The sequence below is a fragment of the Nannobrachium achirus genome (assembly GCF_963921795.1).
Source record: "Nannobrachium achirus genome assembly, chromosome: 3".
NCBI classification, from domain to species: Eukaryota; Metazoa; Chordata; class Actinopteri; order Myctophiformes; family Myctophidae; genus Nannobrachium; species Nannobrachium achirus.
In genome coordinates, this window is record NC_137812.1 from 20,560,802 (window position 1) to 20,578,253 (window position 17,452).

A 17,452-nucleotide genomic window follows, 5' to 3' on the forward strand; every position below is an offset into this window, starting at 1 on the left:
CAATCTCCACCCCTGATTTCTCACATGCCCCTCTTCTAGCGCCACCATGAGGTTGATTTTTGCAGACTCTTATCTCCGGCACTGTTGCCCCTATCCATGCCAAACTTTGCACACACACTCCTTGACTGGCAAACCACAACCTCCGCCCCTTAATTTCTCACATGCCCCTCTTCTAGCGCCACCATGAGGTTGCTTTTTTCAGACAACATACATGCGACCTGACGGTCGCTTATCTCCCGATTAGGGAGTCATACTGGTATAAAAATGAAATAAAAAGCTGTACAACTCCAGGTCAACAGATGAACCTAGCATCTGTCTAAATAATATGCTATCTAACTCCCCAAAACACAGTATCATTTTGCTAGGCTGGTCCGGATCCTGCAAATCGGATAGTGTGATAGGATTCTGACGGGGGTTAGTTAGAATGTAGCTGATCTACAAGCACACAACGCCCTAAGCACATTGTATTTTTGGCAAAGAGGTTTGGTGTAGAGGGAAAAAGAGCAAACCAAGTACAAGCCAATGGTCAAGTTTACTATTGATGCTTTAAGTGGTTAAATCTCTGCAAATATACATTAACATGAGTAGATAATGCGTAAAAAAAAAAAAAAAAAAAAACACATTTTTACAACATTGATGATAGTGGTATCAAACAGGGCCCCTGGACTCCCTGCTTCATCTCCTCCTCAGCTAAGGGGTCCTTTGGCAGAACATTTTGAAGACCCCTAGTCTTCCCGGTGGGAACAGAGCCTTCATAAGTACCATTGGTAACACCTTTGAAGGAAGTGAGAAGAGACCCAACTTCTCTCCAATATGGCTGCTGTGCATAGAGCCTTTCGCAGTAAAAATCTAAGTACTTACTCGTCGTGCCGCAGGTCGCTGATGCTTCTGTCCAACGAGATCATGTCGCTGGCCACCATGTTGAAGCCAAACTCCTTGATAGTGGCCTGGGCACACAGAGGTACAGCAGTTAAAGCAGGAACCAGTGGTGGAAAGAGTATTCACATGTATTACTGAAGTAAAAGTCAATAGTGCAATATAGAAAATGGCAAGCTCACAACGCGTCGCGATGTGACACGTTGTGAGCTTGTAGATCGGCTATTTTCCAATAGCCAAGGTATAAAATAGGGCTAAAGTGGTTTATGCATGTTTTATAATAGCCTATTATAATTTATACCTGCTAAGTAACTAGGAACTAGCGCTTTCAAATAAATGTAGTGTAGTAAAAGTACAATATTTGGATAAAAAATGTTGTGGAGTAGAAGTAAAAGTACTGGAAATTGGAAATAGTCAAGTAAAAAATTACCTCAAAATAGTATTTAAGTACAGTACTTAAGTAAATGTACTTAGTTACACCACTGGCCCGAACACACTGTACGATATGGAAGTGGTCGGGGACTCATCGGATCGGTAAAGTATTTCCCACTATAAGAGTGTCTTTCTTGGAATCGGCCGTCATGATACCGTTGTGGTTTTCACAACACGATTGATCGCCGAGAAGGGATCACACACTGTAGGACATTTCACAGGACTCATAGCCGAGTTGTAGCCGAGCTTCTGGCCAATGAGAGGAAGTGTTGTTGTGTAATGGACATTAGCAGCATGAAGCTCAGGGATTGGTCGGGAGGGAGGGATGTTTTGGTGTGTGCCAGGGGGAGAGTTCCGCTGATTTAAAATGACTCCAATACGGAACTAAAAATTCCTATGATTGGTCGCTAGTTGCGCTGTTTCCCCCCCCGGCCGATCGCAAAAAGAATTGTTCTCCATTGGACTCCATTAATTTCCCCCTTTCGTTTTCTAACCTTAATTAACACTTTCATACATACTTTATGGTTCCTATCGCTAGTTAAAAATTGCCTTTCAATCACAATGATATGCGTTTTGTGAAAATAAGGACCCATTTATTTTAAAATTGATGATAAAGTTGGGGGGGGGGGGGGGGGGGCGTGGCCAACTAGATATCTATGCAGCCGGCAGTGTTCTTCTTCGTGTGCTGTATTTCGGGAGGCTCTGACCACATTCTCCCATGTATCCCTGCGGTTGCACGTGACCGTTGGCAGCCAATAGCATCCTCTGATGCCTTTATAATCTATGATGGCAACACCCATGCCAAGGACCCATATTGTGACATTTGCGCTGCATAGAAACCAATGGCTTCGCTTTGTCCATATCTTTTATACAGTCTATGGTGTGTGCGCTGCTGGGAGTTTGTGTGAAACTTCAGAAAATAAAGTTGAAACGATAAACTGAGGAGTATGTCTCTGCCAAATGTCACAGTGGTTCCTTCTTTTCCTGAGTCCATATGTTATTATTGTGTTGTGCATATTTTGTTTTCTGTGTCTCTTTTTCTTTGGAGCCATGCTGTTATCGTCTCCACTGTTTGTTTTGATGCACAACACATGATGTACCCAAGGAAAGGAGGAGCGGCTGCCGGCTGGTGCTGTTGAAACGGATGCTTCTCGCAGTGCTTATCGCAGATAGAGCCAAATATCTAACCTGCCAGATATTCAGAAACACTCAGGAAGCTCTGCTCCTGAGTGTTTCGTGCAGTGATCTTCTTGCAGAGGCTTTCACACGGAAAAACATCTTGCGTCAGATCGGGGGTTTTAAAACCACTTTAACCATTATTTTATACTTCGGATATTCAAAATTAGCAGATCTACAAGCTCATGGCGCTGCAGCGAGTGCCGAGAGCTTGTAGATTGGCATTTTCAGAGTGCAACCAAACATAAATTGACTTTTAGTTCTACTGGATCTCATCTCCACTCTTTGTAGCTTAGTTTTTGTTTCGTTTTTATCTTGTTTTCGTCAGCGAAAAAGGGTGGTCGACATAGTCATAGTTTGAGTCGACAAAATCACTGCTATCACATGATAAATAACTAAGAAGTCGCAGTCCTCCCCTACCTGGGCAGCATCCTTGTACTCGGCTCCGAGGATGAAAGGCTTGGCCCCCTCCCCGGGGCCCCCGGGGACCCCCGGAGGCTCGGGGTCCTGGGGCTCAAAGTTGCCCAGGACGCCTTGCTTGAGCGTGGGGTTGGTGTAGGGGTTGGCGTGGGGCTTGAAGGTCACGTACTGCTGGGCGATCACCTGCTGCTGGCCCGGGTTCTGGGCGGGCTGGTGGGGGTGCTCCGCCTTACCTGGAGACACCAGACACCACACAGAAAACAATGTGTTATCGATCGTTTAATGAAGGGGTCTTCAACGTTTTTCAGGCCATGGACCCCTTAGCTGAGAGCAGGCACGTGCACACATAGACATCAAAGCTCGAAACGTTACCATAAGTAAACGTACTCTTTGGTGTGCAGACTCTTATTTTCTTATTTGTACTATGATGCTGATAACTTTGTACATTTACTCAATGTGTGCACGGTAAAATGGTATTTATATAGCACTTTTATCCAAGGCGCTTTACATAGATTGTGCATTACATTCACCCATTCACACACACATTCATACACCGATGGAGGAGGAAACCATGCAAGGCACCAACCTGCACACCGTGAGCAACTAGAGTCTTGCTCAAGGACTCTTCAACACTAACTCTGAGGGAGCCCAGGCTCGAATTGGGAACCCTTTGGGAAGGAACCCTCCCTGTTCTAATGATGGTTTCTCTACCCCTGAGCCACTGCCGCCCCTGCGCTTGTGCGTGCGCATGCGTGCGTGCGTGCGTATGTGTAGCATGTATAGGTTGCCATCTGTACATTAGTTGTAAATCCTGGGTGGGAGTAATTGGTGTTTGTCAAGCAAATGAGTCACACCCTGAAGAGGACATTTTGAAGACACTTGTGTTTCAATACAGCACTTCTATTGCCTACATTGATTCTCTTCAACAGGGGGTCCTCAGGGTTGCTACCAAATCTTTGTGCGATAGGAACTTCTTTTAGTGGTGCTAATCGCTCCTACATCTGGCTTTGTCCATCCATTTAAATGTCCTGCTTCTGTTTGCACATATGTCCCGCCCCATCCCACATTGGCCAAGCTTGGTGGGGCGATTTTTATTTACAGTACATGAACCACTTGAACCCTAGCATCCCTATTCTGGGGGGGAACATTTGAAATAGTTGCGAGCTTGTAGATCGGCTGATTTCCGGCGAAGAGATTCGGCGAAGAGACGCGTACACAGTACAATTTTCAACCCAACAGCCTTTTTTTCCCTTTCTCACCATGTTTGAGTCTGATGGAGTTGAGGTCCACCTCCACCCCTTCCACGTGGGGCCACGGGACCACCGGCTTAAACTGGTCCACGGGGTCCCTCCCTGGCAGTAGACTGTCACCCTGTGGGGGGAGGGGGGGGGGGGGGGACACGTTTTTTAACCCATTTAGGCCTAGAATTAGAAGGATTCAAAAGACACTTATAGAATCGGGTCAAAATTCAAATGTTCACGACTTTTCAAAAATAGCAGATCTACGAGCTCGCAGCGCGGCACTCGGTGCCGCGCTGTGAGCTTGTATATCTGAACAGCCAATTAGCTTGTAGATCGGCTATTTTTCGGCAGAGGTTTGGGTCGTGTAGAGGGAAAATAAGAGCAGAGCAAGCAGGGACGTGCAGACTGCAGAGGATGTTAGGAGAGCAGGGGCTGACATTTCTAAAAGGGCCTTTTGGTGAAAATATCGAAAATAGCCGGCCTCCAAGCTCACAACACGCGTTGTGAGCTTGGAGGTCGGCTATTTTCGGTGCTTGATACCACACTGAACTAAGCAAGTCAATACTGGAGATGTGGCGTAATGGCATGGATTGTCTACACAGAGAGGGCAATTCTTTCAACATAAGATGCATGCTGTGTTCAAGTTCAGGAGAGTTTGGACATGGCGATTCTCATGCTGCCTTCAGGGGGCATTTGCGTTTCTTTCACCATAGTAAAAAGTGAATTCATGGTCTGGAGAGGGCACTTTTTACAGACGCCCTTTGATGTTTATGTGAGCACATGCCTGAGACCAAATACAGAGCCAAAGGTCAAGTTGACAAAGTATTGAGGGTTTAAGAGGCTAAATGTCTGAAAATGCACAACAATATAGGCTACAACACATTAATAGAAAAGATAATGTGTACACAAAACAAACAAACAAACAAACAAACAAACAAAAACATGAATTGACACAACACAGATGAAAGTGCTGTCAAACAAGTCTATATGATGAAGCCATCTATGAAAAAGCAACATCTGCTGCTTCATCTCTAAGGGGCCCCTGACCTGAAGAACTTTGAAGACCTCTGCTTTAGGCTATTTGTAACTCTACACATAGAACCAAAAGGACCTGTACGGGTCCATTTGGTTCCATTTTCAGTTCATCTAATTCATTTACAACTTGACACGGCGCCACAGTCAGAAAACATAGCCTGTACAATACAGTGTGATTTGCCTCTATAACAAAGCATTGCATATGCACTGTGTACACACTATGTAAACACTGTGCAAACACCAGGCACGACTCATGTTTAATTTGCTGTAGCCCTGTGGCAATGTGAGCCATCCGTGTTACACCCACAACCGTGACCTGTAGATTTATGTGACCCATCCCCCAGTCGCTCTTTTTGCGACGGTTGTGCTAGATTGGCAGCTCGGGTCCGGGCCGTCCGGCCGGCAATAAATAGGCCTACATGTGGTAGTAGAATTTATATTTTGTGTGGAAATAGGTCAAATTCAACCCATGGCCATGATCAACCTAAATACCATTGTTTTTCTGTGAGAAAATGTCAAAGGAGGTTATTTTTAGATTCAAAACAACGGCATTTCAGATGAAAAAAAAGAGGGAGAGATGACATTTAACTTTGCAAAATATTTTTGCTTCACTCTGCACAATATTTGTGCTTCTACCTAAAGGTGACAAATAAACCTAAAACAACCATTTAAACGTTTGCCTTCGGCAGCCGCTTTGCACTAAAATAATGGGAGCCGAAGTTCGGCTCCCATTATTTTAGTGCAAAGCGTCCGGACCACCCGAATTTTCAAAACAGCGACGCCTACGGGTCACACAATTCGATAGGGCCGCCGATGTCGACAAAACGCTCTGAGCCATGTCGACTGACTGACGCGCTGTGATGATGACATATGCGGATATGAATCCTGGAAATGAATCCAAGTGTACACTACAGTCCAAACAATGCCGCTTAACGACAACATCAATACACACATGATAAGATTAAATGAACTAGCCTATTTTATAGTAAACTATATTTCTCAAGGTGGAAACCCTGTTATCTCCTCGTTCAAATTGGCCATAGAAACCCACCGCTTCTCCATGGCAACCACCCTGCTTCTCTTTAGCCAGCGAAGCTAATTAATCATCGTAATTAATCACAATGCAATAGTAATAACAACTACAGCAGCAACACATCACCACTATACGCATTCATCTGTAATAATATCGTTTCAACAATCAGTTTGGTGCGAGTCTCTTTAGTTCAACCATCTACTACAGCTGACACTTTCTAATCTGATCAGATTTACTGTACATTGGCCGCCCCACACATCGATCTGGCCGACTTGTCAACGATACACCGAGTAAATCGATATGTTATGATATTGATTGATAGGGGGGGATAGGTCTACATACAGAGAACAACACCAGACCAGACTCATCCCCCCCCCCCCCAAAAAAAATACACTGCTTGTTGTGCTGTACATCTCAAACTGAACGTTTACGGTTTCGATTGGCTGGCTCGATCCATCATCGATGTAGACGTATCGATCAATCGATCACAGGTACATACCATACGCAAACAAGGGGTTAGTTTGAATGTGACATCATCCAACAAATACGATGATGTTTCTATATCGCATATGAATATGATGATACATCTTGTTGTCGATGGATCGACAAGATGTATCGGTCAATCGATCGATCATATGCAGGTACACACATAGGGGTTAAAGGGTTGAATGTGTCCCGGTGGGGCCATGCAGGGTGACACTCACCTGTTTGGGTTTAAAGGGGTCCTCCTCGCCGGGTTTGGGGGACAGGGAGCTCCACAGCAGCACCAGACCCAGGAATGTGGCGATCACCGTCAGACTGCGTAAAACAAAGCCCACTTTCAGCCTCATCGCTGGGGGAAGGATCGATGTATGTGGCGGTGCGTGTCCTGGAGAAATCCGGAGTGTTTTACGTTTAATCTGACACACACACACTCTCTCTCTGCCCTCTCTCTCTCCAGACACACACACAGTCACACACACACGCGCGCACACACACAAGCTGCCTAGGCTGTACTCTCAGTGTTGTGTTGATGATGATGGGTGTAGCGCCTCCAAGTGTTCCCACCCACAGTCTGAGACTCCGGACTCCAGAGCGGAGCCGGGTGGCCTGTGACTTCCACTGGAGGACTTCAAAATAATAGGTTTGCTGCTCCTTGACATTTTGTTATTTAATCCAGGGGTCTTCAACAGGGGGTCCGCGACCCCTAGGAGTCCGCGGGGAAGGGATACTGCAGGGGGTCCCCGAAATTGTTGGGGGGAAAAGTATAATTATGTATAGGCCTGTATTTCTTTTTAATTTGTCTTTAAATATAAACATGATTCTGTCTCTTTTGAATAGCCTTCATTAGCTTGTATGCATGATTATTGTGCAATTGACAGATTGTTATAGAGATAGATTGATAGTATTGACATTGGTTCTCAGTTAAAATGGTATGTTTGTAAATGGCAGTGGCACAGCCACTTGTACATGCATGTTTAACATTATAAACGCATGAATATAATTCATCTATTATTTTAATAGCATATTATTGAATGCACAATAACATGGTAGGCCTATGTTTATACACATGAAACATTTTTTTATTTTTACATAAATATACAATAATTGTTGTAGCCCCAGTCTACAAGGTAGGGGGTCTCTGCTCCATCTTCCCATCAGTTTGGGGGTCCCTGTAGGGAGGTAGTAACCTGTAGGTAGGTAGGATGGATGGATGGATAGGCCACAAAAGAAAGCTGTACAAAACCTGTTGGCTACATCCAATATCCAGTCATTTTGGTAAAGTGGAATGGTAAATGGGATGCATGTGATGCATGTGTGTGCAAACATTTCCAAAGCAAGTGTCAAAATATAATAAAAAACTGTTTAAGAACACGAGGAAAGTAAATACAGTTGGAGGGGTTACAGTTGTGTTAAACAGAGCTAAAGTAGGCCCACATGTCACATTGCATCGTTATGTAGGCTACAAAGGCAGTTTATAAAGTTTTTTTTAAACATATAGCAGCAATATCTTTGTAAAACTATTTAAATAGTAGTGTATATACAACAAAAATCCTCAAATCCTTTAAAATTGTCTCTGTTTGTGCAGTAGCCATAGGTCCAGAGGTCTACTTGGTACAGATAGAGCGGGATGTTTAACTCAGTCCAACTTGTCACACAGAATATTATAAGATAAATCTTTTGTCACGTTTGTACTTTATCCACGACTGCTGATATGCCAGTATACAGTCTACAAGCAGTGGTGCTTAAGAGCACTGCTGATATGCCAGTATACAGTCTACAAGCAGTGGTGCTTATAGCACTGCTGGTGCTTAGAACACTGGAGTCAGGCCGTCCTCTGCTGGACAAACTATGTAATTACCCCCTTTCTCTACATTTTATAATAGGCCTATATTCAAAATGTACTTGAGTAAAAGCATAGTTATATATAAAAGAGTAAAAGTACACCACACACACCACAGGTATTGGCATCAAATGGTACTTAAAGTAGGCCTACCTAAAGTAAAAGTAGTCGTTATGCAGAATGTTCCATTTCATAAGTTTTCAAATGAATACAAATAAAAACCTTTGAAAATAGCAGATCTACATGCAAGCTCACAATCACAATGTGTCACATCACTACACATTGTGAGCTTGAAGATATGCTACGTTCATACAGCCAAAGTATATAGGGCTGAAGTGGTAAATGTATGTTTTGTAATAACAATAATCAAAATCTACAAAGTAACTTGTAATGAAAGTCTTCAAATAATTGCAATGGAGTAAAAAGTACAATATTTGCCTCTGAGATGTAGCAGTGGAGTAGAAGTAAATTAAGAACTGAAATTTGGAAATACTCCAGTAAAGTTAAGTTAGTGGTGTGTTCTTCTAATCTACACACTTCTCCTAGGGTTCTCAACCTGCGGGTCGAGACCCTCAGGGGGGTCTCCACATGATTCTGTCATCCCCAGATGACTGTTGGCTCAGTAAGCCTACTTGGTCTGCTCTTTTCCCCTCTACACAAACACTGAAAATAGGTCTACAAGCTCGCAAACAAACAACGCCTCTCAGCACGTAGACCTGCAATTTTCGGCTAATGTTCCCCATCACACAAGACATCGATTTGGTGGACCCCCTGTAAGAACTCTGAGGAGGCCCCTGATGTAATGTATTGGTGCTATGTAATGTTATTGGACTTCTTCAATTCTGTGTTGCAAACCCACATTGGAAGTGTTTTGTTACACTTTTGTGTACAGTATATGCTGGGTTTAAGTTATTTTTACTCATTTATTTTACCATAATCAAATACCATACACTGTTCATATTGACATAGGCCTATATGACACATTTCATTTACCCCTGGGAGTAAGTCCTTCAGGGTGATGACAAACCCTCTGCTTTGTGTCATTTCTCAATAAAAACCTAATAACTACCTGCTCCCCTAGACTAACATCTTCTGTGTGCACTGTGTACGTGCAACAGAGCACCAGGATGATACAAAGGACCTGAATGCAAGAAATCCTGTGGACAGAATCTCTGTTCAATTTATATATATATATATATTTTTTTAGCTTATTGATTACTTAGGCACCTTGGATCAGCAATACGATTTTGGATTGTTTTTAATTAAATGGAATTAATCTAAACTCGGGAAACTTTGGTGTGGCAGTCAATGAGTACATAATATATGTAAACCAGATAGGGTAAAATGAATTGATAATGAAAAACACAACTACTCCCAACGTGAGATTTTATTACAAATTAGAAGACAAAAAAACAACAGATAAATTAGCCTACATTAAAGGATGTTTCATACTTGAAAGAAAAGAGGCAACAAAAACAACGCATCTTCAAACACGAAAATACATGACTTTTATCAGCCGTCGTACGAGTATGAAACAGGCTTTACCCACGGTACAGATTGTGTGCGTGTATGTTTGTGTGCGTCTACCTGTTGCATCTTTACATCCCTAGTGTGTATCATACATGATGTGTCATATGTTGTTGAGTGTTTGGTTGTGGCTGCCTTAAGAGTCAATGTTTAGATTTGTGAAAACATTGTGTACACAATCCTGCCTGACGAAAAGGATACCAAAAAAAAAAAAAAAAACAACACACAAAACGAACTATATATTTTGTCATCTGAAGTCAAACGTAATGAAAATAGTCGATCTGAAAGCTCAATGTTTATTGCGCCCGTAGGTCGCAAGTTTACTATGAAAACACTGTGGTTCCCCTGACACATCACAGTGACATCACCTATGTAAAAGTCCATATATGGGTATTCCCCAGAATCGCTTTTATGCCCATATATGAAGATCCCTGATGTCATCGATACACTGGCCAGATGGCCAAGACATGGCCCATATCTGTGTGGCTGGTAGGGATCTCCATGTATGGGCATAAACTGGTTTGTATGTTGTGATGTCATGGGAACCACTCTAACAGAATCCCTTTTATGCCCATATATATATACTGTATATATATCACTGGCCAGATGGCCAAGAATTGGCACGACCTCGCCGTCACCCTGAGGCGTCTTACTAGTTTAACTTGTAGATCCGCTATTTTCGCTACCAACGGTTTGCAGGATTGACACGGCCACACACACACACACACACACACACACAGGGTTGAAAATCTAGGAGCTCATTAATAGCTCTTGGTGGTTTCGTATTGTTCGGGGAACGGCAGGCTGATGTGTCCATCTCCTGTCACTAGGGGCAGTATTCCAGCGTTGGGGACAACATTCCAGGACAGCGTCAACGTAATGTTCTTGTTGGACCTGTAGGGGAAGGAGGTGACAGATGAAGCCACGTTAAGATTTTAACCGCTTTAACCATTATTCTATGCTTTACCTAGTGAAAAAATAGCTGATAAACAAGCTTACAGCGTAGCTCTGCTATTTTTTGAAAAATCATGACAATCTGTGCAAGTCTTTTTTTTCCCGTAAATGAACGCCTTACTTGATCATACGTCAGCGTCACACAGTATCAAAAATAGCAGATCCACAAGCTGGAAATGCGGTGTGAAGTTTTGAACGTGAGCTTTTCACCCGACAGCAATGGAATATTGGTAGTTGTGGGTTGTTTTTGTGGGCTTGTTTCAGTTAAACCCCACAGTACATACTTTACGTATATATTTGCTATTTTCTGGGGTCCTTGACATGAAAACGTTTGAGAACCACTGACCTAACATTAGACAATAACGTTTACTGATCTGCCCTTAGTCGCTTATTTTTGGCTTCTTTTCAATATACCTGGTTGCTTGTTTCTCTCGCAGAATTTGGCAACACTGGTAAGTAGCCGACTGCACAGTGTGTGTCAGTGCGTGTACACACGTGTGTGTGTGTGTGTGTGTGTGTGTGTGTGTGTGTGTGTGTGTGTGTGTGCGTGACAGCTGCCTCTCTCACGCTGCATCCGCGGTTCACACAGGAAATGTTTGTTCTGTTGCAGCGCACGCCTATACAGGAAATAGGTTCATCTATCTGCACACCATTGATTCTCAAAGTGGGGTTCCAGGGTCCTTGGGGGGTAATATTTGGCCAATGTTAGAACATTTCTATAGTATAGTTTGTCGACTACTTTTGATGCATTTTTTAAGGTCTTAACCCATTTAGAACGGGTACACATTATTGTGTATCATTATTTTATGCTTTAACTATTGAAAAATAGCAGATATACAAGCTCACAGCGCGGCACCGAGTGCCAAGTGTCTTATGAACCCTCTAAGGTTTTTTTTTTTTTTTAACTATGTTTCTATGTCAGCAATCTGGCTAGCCATCGTCAAAGAAAGGGTCCTTTTCGCTTAGTTAGTCTGTTCTTGAGAGACTACTATGTCAGTGGTTCTCAAACCTTTTCATGTGAAGGACCCCCAAAATGGTATTTATTTGGCCACGGACCCCCCATCTCAAAATATTGAGCTCCAGGGACCCCCCCTCCCCCCCCCCCCCCAGAAGCAAAGTTTGAGTTACAAACGTTCGCTTTGAAAATAAATATATTCAAAGATTTGCACACATTTTCACGACTTTTTTCAAAAATAGCAGATCTAAAAGCTCGCAGCGCGGCACTCGGTGTGTATATCTGCTATTTTTCACTGGTTAAAGCATTCAATAATTCTAGGCCTAATTAAAAGTCATCACATTTTAACTTTTGAAACTCGCAGATGCTCTGTATACACTTATACAGTATGTTGCTTTGTTTACTGGGCCCACAGTTTAGAAGTTTCTACATTTGGGTATCTTTTCGGTTTATTTCCTGACCTACAGGAAATAGTTTGAGATAATCACAATTATCTTACATAATTTGTAACAGTTGTTTTGTTTCACCCGCCCAAATTCATCTGTTGAAAAAGTTTAAAAAACAATGGAAAAGGCGCACATGGTGAATGTGTATCTGCTGTGAGCTTATGTGCCATTTCCACTCTTTCTGAACATTTTAGAAAGCATAATAATATTAGCCCATTAAGACCTGGAACCACTTTATGGTTATGGTTAAAAAACATCCAGAGTTCATTTTGGTGGCACGCTTGTGCCGCCCAATGGAAAATGGCCGATCCCTGCTTGTAGATCTTTTTTTTAAATGGCATTCACGAAATCAGCGCCCTAAAATGTGTCCTCACAAGAACAGTAATGCAAACGTGTGTGTGTGTGTGTGTTAGGGATGGGAATGAAAATGTCATATCACGGTTATTGTGCCAAAAGAAATCGCGATTTACGGTATTATCGCGATAATCAAAATCCATTATCCTGGGGTGGAACATTTACCAAAAATAGCCGATTACAAGCTCACACCGCGTCACGTTGCGACGCGTTGTGAGGTAGTAGATTGGCTATTTTTTGGCAAAGACCTTTGATAGAGAGTGAAAAAAGACTGTATCAAGTACATATATTATGTAAGTACCTTTTACGAATTATAGAGGTTTTAAGTGGTACCGGATATGCAGCTCGGCAAATAAAAGGTGAATTGATCCCCAGTGCATGACAGAGGACGATATCACGAAAAAAATCAATCCCCACGATACGATTATTGTGAGTGTTTTTTTATCACCATAAACGATAATATCACGCATTGTCCCATCCCTAGTGTGTGTGTGTGTATGTCTCTAACCTCAGTCCGTTCCCGTCGTCAAAGAAGAAGTACTTGGACTTGTTGTCTCTCAGGTTCAGTTTGGTGTTCTCACCTCGAAGCACGATCTTATCCCACAGTACCACCTGGTTCAGAGCCTACACACGCACACATTTCAATCATTTATTTATGTCCACATAAGAGATACAATACAAGGACACACATATTACAAGGTGCTGTACATAATGTACAGTCAGCAAATCCTGGACAAATATCCAATAGCCACACACCATTCAAGGGTACAAGTAACAACGCCTTTGCCATATTTGGCGACTACTGATAGAAGAAGAGATTGCACAGAACTTTGCAAGCCGTTTAGCTGCTTTTTTTGGCATCCCAAGTTGTTGGAAGCCTCTTACAACCAACCTATGTACATGTCCAAGGCTGCCAAAGATGAACACATAGATTTCACCTATAGCCTAGCTCTGTGATGGTTTGTAGGAGCAGCCGGTATTAAATGACTTTGGTCAAAAAGGCTTCCTCCAAAACTATTAGTTCATAAAATTCAATTTATAGATAAAAAAAGAGCCTGTGTGTGGAGTTTGCATGTTCTCCCCGTGTCTCCTAGGGTTGATACCCTCACAAAAACATGCAGTAATCCTGGTCTCAATAATGCCTCCCCCTGGCCAGCCAGGGCGCCTGATGGAGGGGAAAGGAACTGGTTGGAATAACGTGTTCCTTCCACGCGCTACGTCCAAACCAGCGAGGTCAGTTTGTTGTCTCCCCAGGTGTGGCAGAGGGAGAGCAGAGCTAACCAGGATTACATTTGGCACTGGGTGAAAAATGGGTTACAAAAATCGTGGGATAAAAAAAGGAAAAAAAAGAAAGAGCATGTGTGTGTTCCAATGGATCCAATGTAGTTATTATCTAGTTACAAGCTCTTGATTATACTTTTCATTGGTTCAAAAACAAAACAATGACAAAACAATAAAAATAAATAATAACTATATTGGCTCCATATGGAACACAGGCTCTATTCTTTCCCCCATTTCCTGAAAAGTAACGGTTTTGGACATACAAGGTTTCCACCCAACAGTGAGGATATCATGTAGACAGATGAAGAAATAGCAGTGATTGCAGTTCCCTTACGTTACTCCTGGTGGCGTACTCCGCGGACAGATAGAGAAACAGCTGCTTCACATTCCAGTCAAAGATAGGCTGCAAATGTAGGGGATACTGTCAAGGAATAACATGCTTGTACAGCAGTGGTTCTCAAACTCCACTCCCCAGATTATTTGCATAATGTGCATTGCTTTCTCACTCAACAGTTAACAAACCACCAGCATACAGTCTAAGTGCATGCTTAGATGCTGACAGAACCCTCGCTAAAAAGCCCCGGAAAAAATCCACTCGTCCTAGACAACTTGCCCTCCTGGCCCCCAAACTGTGTACTAAACTCCCTGTTGCACTTAGAACCACAGACTCACTCCCTAGCTTCCGTCGTGAACTGAAGACTCACCTCTTCAGACTCCATCTAAACCCATAGCACTACTGTAACACTGCCCTTCCCTCGGTGACCAAACATGAAGCTAGATAGCATTTTTAGGTTTTAGAAACCTTTTTTACTGATTAGGTGCGTGATCTGCCTATGTTATTGTTTTTCTAGATTGATATTCCTATGCATTTGTTGTATTGTTGTTGATGTACATTTTATCTTGCTTATTAAATTGATGTATTGCCTGCTTATTGTAAATCGCTTTGGATTAAAAGCTTCTGCTAAATGCCTAAATTGTAAGTGTACACACTACACAGGGTATCTGCGCATTTGCAAAGTGAGAATTTGAGGACTTTTAACAATGGATCAATGGATTCTCTCTCCCAATTGGATGAAATGATGTTTTCCAAAGAGCTGGAGAGCTTGATAATTTGTTAAAAAAGAAAACTTTTTGTTTTAGCCAAAAACTATCACTTAAACTATGTATAATTTGCTGTAATTCATCCCTCCATTGCCTAGATTTCTACTGTTGATATAAAGATACATTTCTACTGTAGATCTGTTAAAGGATGGCTTGTTTGAGCACTGGAGCAGAGGGTTGAATGCACTTTGCCTTTGATGCAATACCTGTTGTTAACCAGTAGGTGTCCTACTGGACCACATCAAAATGTCTATAATAAAACCTAAAACCCTGACAGTGCATGTGTGCTTGGATTAAGAAAGCAGTCGTCTGTACTACTGTGGACCCCCATCTGAAAATTAGTTTGTGTCAGGGACCACAAGATTTGTGTTGTTATAATATTACAAGAATTCCCAAAAATATGCAACAAAATGTAACAAAGAGAATGTGTAAACAAAACAAAAATAAATGTAGACAACGCTGATGATAGTACTGTCAAACAATTCTATGAAGCCACCTACATTGATGTTCAAAAAGTTGAATCTTTGCTGTAAATGCTGTTGACTCTGCCTGAATCTTCCTGTCAACACTTCACCCTGACTGGATATGTTCCCATTACATATGTACTGGGGATCCCTGCTTCATCTTTCTCTGAGCCTGAAAAACATATATATATTGCGCTAGACCCCTGGGAGATAGATTGCTGAGGCAGAGTGCAAGTTCTGCTGTTCTCAAAGAATTGTGAAAAGATTTGTCAAATTCTGGATTCTTTTTTAAAACATCAACTAGAAAGGATATCAGCCGAGAGGTCAAAGGTGATGAAGCCCAGGTCACTCCTCTCTCGGGGTCCCGTGAAGTCATCCACGTTCTTCCTGTTAGAGAAAGAGAGAGAGAGAGAGAGAGAGAGAGAGAGAGTTTTCGGCAAAGAGGTTTGGTGTAGAGGGGAAAAAAAGCAGACTAAGTACAGAGGTAATGGTCAAGTATTGACAGTTCAAGTGGTTAAATATTTGAAAACACAAACTGACATGAATCCAAAATACATTGATGATGATCGTGCTGTCAAACGATCAAACTATATGGAATCTCTGAAAAGGTTGTGGGGGTCCCTGCTTCATCTTTCTCTAAGCTAAGGGGTCCTTGGCCTGAAAACATTGAATACCCCTGCTATAGTTTATTTGATCAGTAATAGGGGTCTCCCCGTCTCTCCGACACCGACTTCAGTCCTTGACATTAAAAAGGTTTGAGCACCACTCACTGACATATGTTTTTCTGAAAACTGTTAGGATTTAGAAGACATTTTGTAAAATTGCGTCCTCAAGTCTTAATGGGCTAATGGAGGCTCTGTTCCTCTGTGGGACAGGGGCACTAGGGACAGGTGGGCACCATATTTTGTTATGACAGGGCATCTGGACGAGTAGGCTAGGCACCTGGACATCTGGACAATAGGGACATGTGGGAACCTGGCCTGGGCAACTGGGCACCTGGACAACTGGACGAGTGGGCACTCGTCCTAAATTAGGATTGCCCACGTGTGCTTCGTGCCCAGATGTTCTACCATTTCCTGCATTTGAGTTGGGAACATAATATACCTTTTTTTTGGCTGTGGAACATAGTTCCTTTTTTTGGATGGGGAACATAGGGAGGACACCGTTTTGATAATAAGCATTTTACGACCTACAGCATCACTCTTGTCTAGTCTGGAGACGTTTAAATGTAATATAAATAATAATAATGATAATAATGCACACAGCATCACTCTGGAGACGTGTAAATGTAATATAAACAATAATATTGCTCACAGCATCACTCTGGAGACGTGTACATCCACATGAACTCTTCGGTCTTTGAACGCCGTGGTGATGAAGCAGCCGAACGTCAACGCCGCCATGACGCTCAGAGAGAAGGCGAACAGGGAGTTGGCTCTGGACAGCACCGTGTTCATCCTGGGAACTGTTACGATAACGATACGACCAAAAATATAATATTAATACGCCGTTTAAACGGGTGAGAACATAAACAAACAGCTGCTAACCATACCCTGCTAACTCTCCAACCAGGAAGCGAACGGAGAGATGAATGACTGTACGGAAGCGCTGACTCTGGTCTGTTGGTGTTGGGAAGGGCGACCTCTGCCGCGTGGAGGAGAGTATTGCTTGGTTGATTGAAGAATGTATTAGAAGTTTGCAATAGGAAAAAAAAGTACAGTTTCATGACAGTACAAATCACTGGTACAAGGTCAACTAAAAGGAGATCCTAGAAAGCCGAGGCTTATTTCCACAGGAACCACACTTTAAGTATCTCATATAACATTGAAAGACA

The 17,452-nt window shown here is 42.5% G+C and overlaps 2 protein-coding genes across 4 annotated transcripts in view; both read right to left on the minus strand.

The window, feature by feature from the left end:
• The window catches only part of galnt7 (UDP-N-acetyl-alpha-D-galactosamine: polypeptide N-acetylgalactosaminyltransferase 7), a 38,424-nt gene extending 31,303 nt beyond the window's left edge, over positions 1-7,121 (minus strand). For all 3 annotated transcript variants that reach the window (XM_080721260.1, XM_080721261.1, XM_080721262.1), the window contains exons 1-4: positions 6,918-7,121; positions 4,164-4,275; positions 2,905-3,137; positions 862-947 (exon numbers count right to left, since the gene is read on the minus strand). In XM_080721260.1, the coding sequence (XP_080577386.1) occupies positions 862-947; positions 2,905-3,137; positions 4,164-4,275; positions 6,918-7,043 (557 nt within the window). In that variant the 5' untranslated portion in view covers positions 7,044-7,121. The remainder of the gene's footprint in view (positions 1-861; positions 948-2,904; positions 3,138-4,163; positions 4,276-6,917) is intronic.
• A 2,784-nt stretch (positions 7,122-9,905) lies between these two features.
• Positions 9,906-17,198, minus strand: spcs3 (signal peptidase complex subunit 3). Its single transcript, XM_080721607.1, has 5 exons — positions 16,933-17,198; positions 15,930-16,005; positions 14,388-14,462; positions 13,281-13,396; positions 9,906-10,957 (listed from the first exon to the last, which is right to left on the minus strand). Exons 1-5 carry the CDS (start codon positions 17,073-17,075, stop codon positions 10,825-10,827), a joined length of 543 nt encoding a protein of 180 aa, XP_080577733.1. The 5' UTR covers positions 17,076-17,198; the 3' UTR covers positions 9,906-10,824.
• Positions 17,199-17,452: the final 254 nt, after the last annotated feature.

Coding starts and splice junctions, on each gene's coding strand:
- spcs3 (XM_080721607.1), bottom strand. CDS start 17,075: ATGAACACGGTGCTGTCCAGAGCCAACTCCCTGTTCGCCTTCTCTCTG. Junction 16,006..16,932: donor CACGTCTCCAGAGTGATGCT/GTGAGCAATATT, acceptor TTTCTCTAACAG/GAAGAACGTGGATGACTTCA. Junction 10,958..13,280: donor GACGACGGGAACGGACTGAG/GTTAGAGACATA, acceptor CTTCCCCTACAG/GTCCAACAAGAACATTACGT.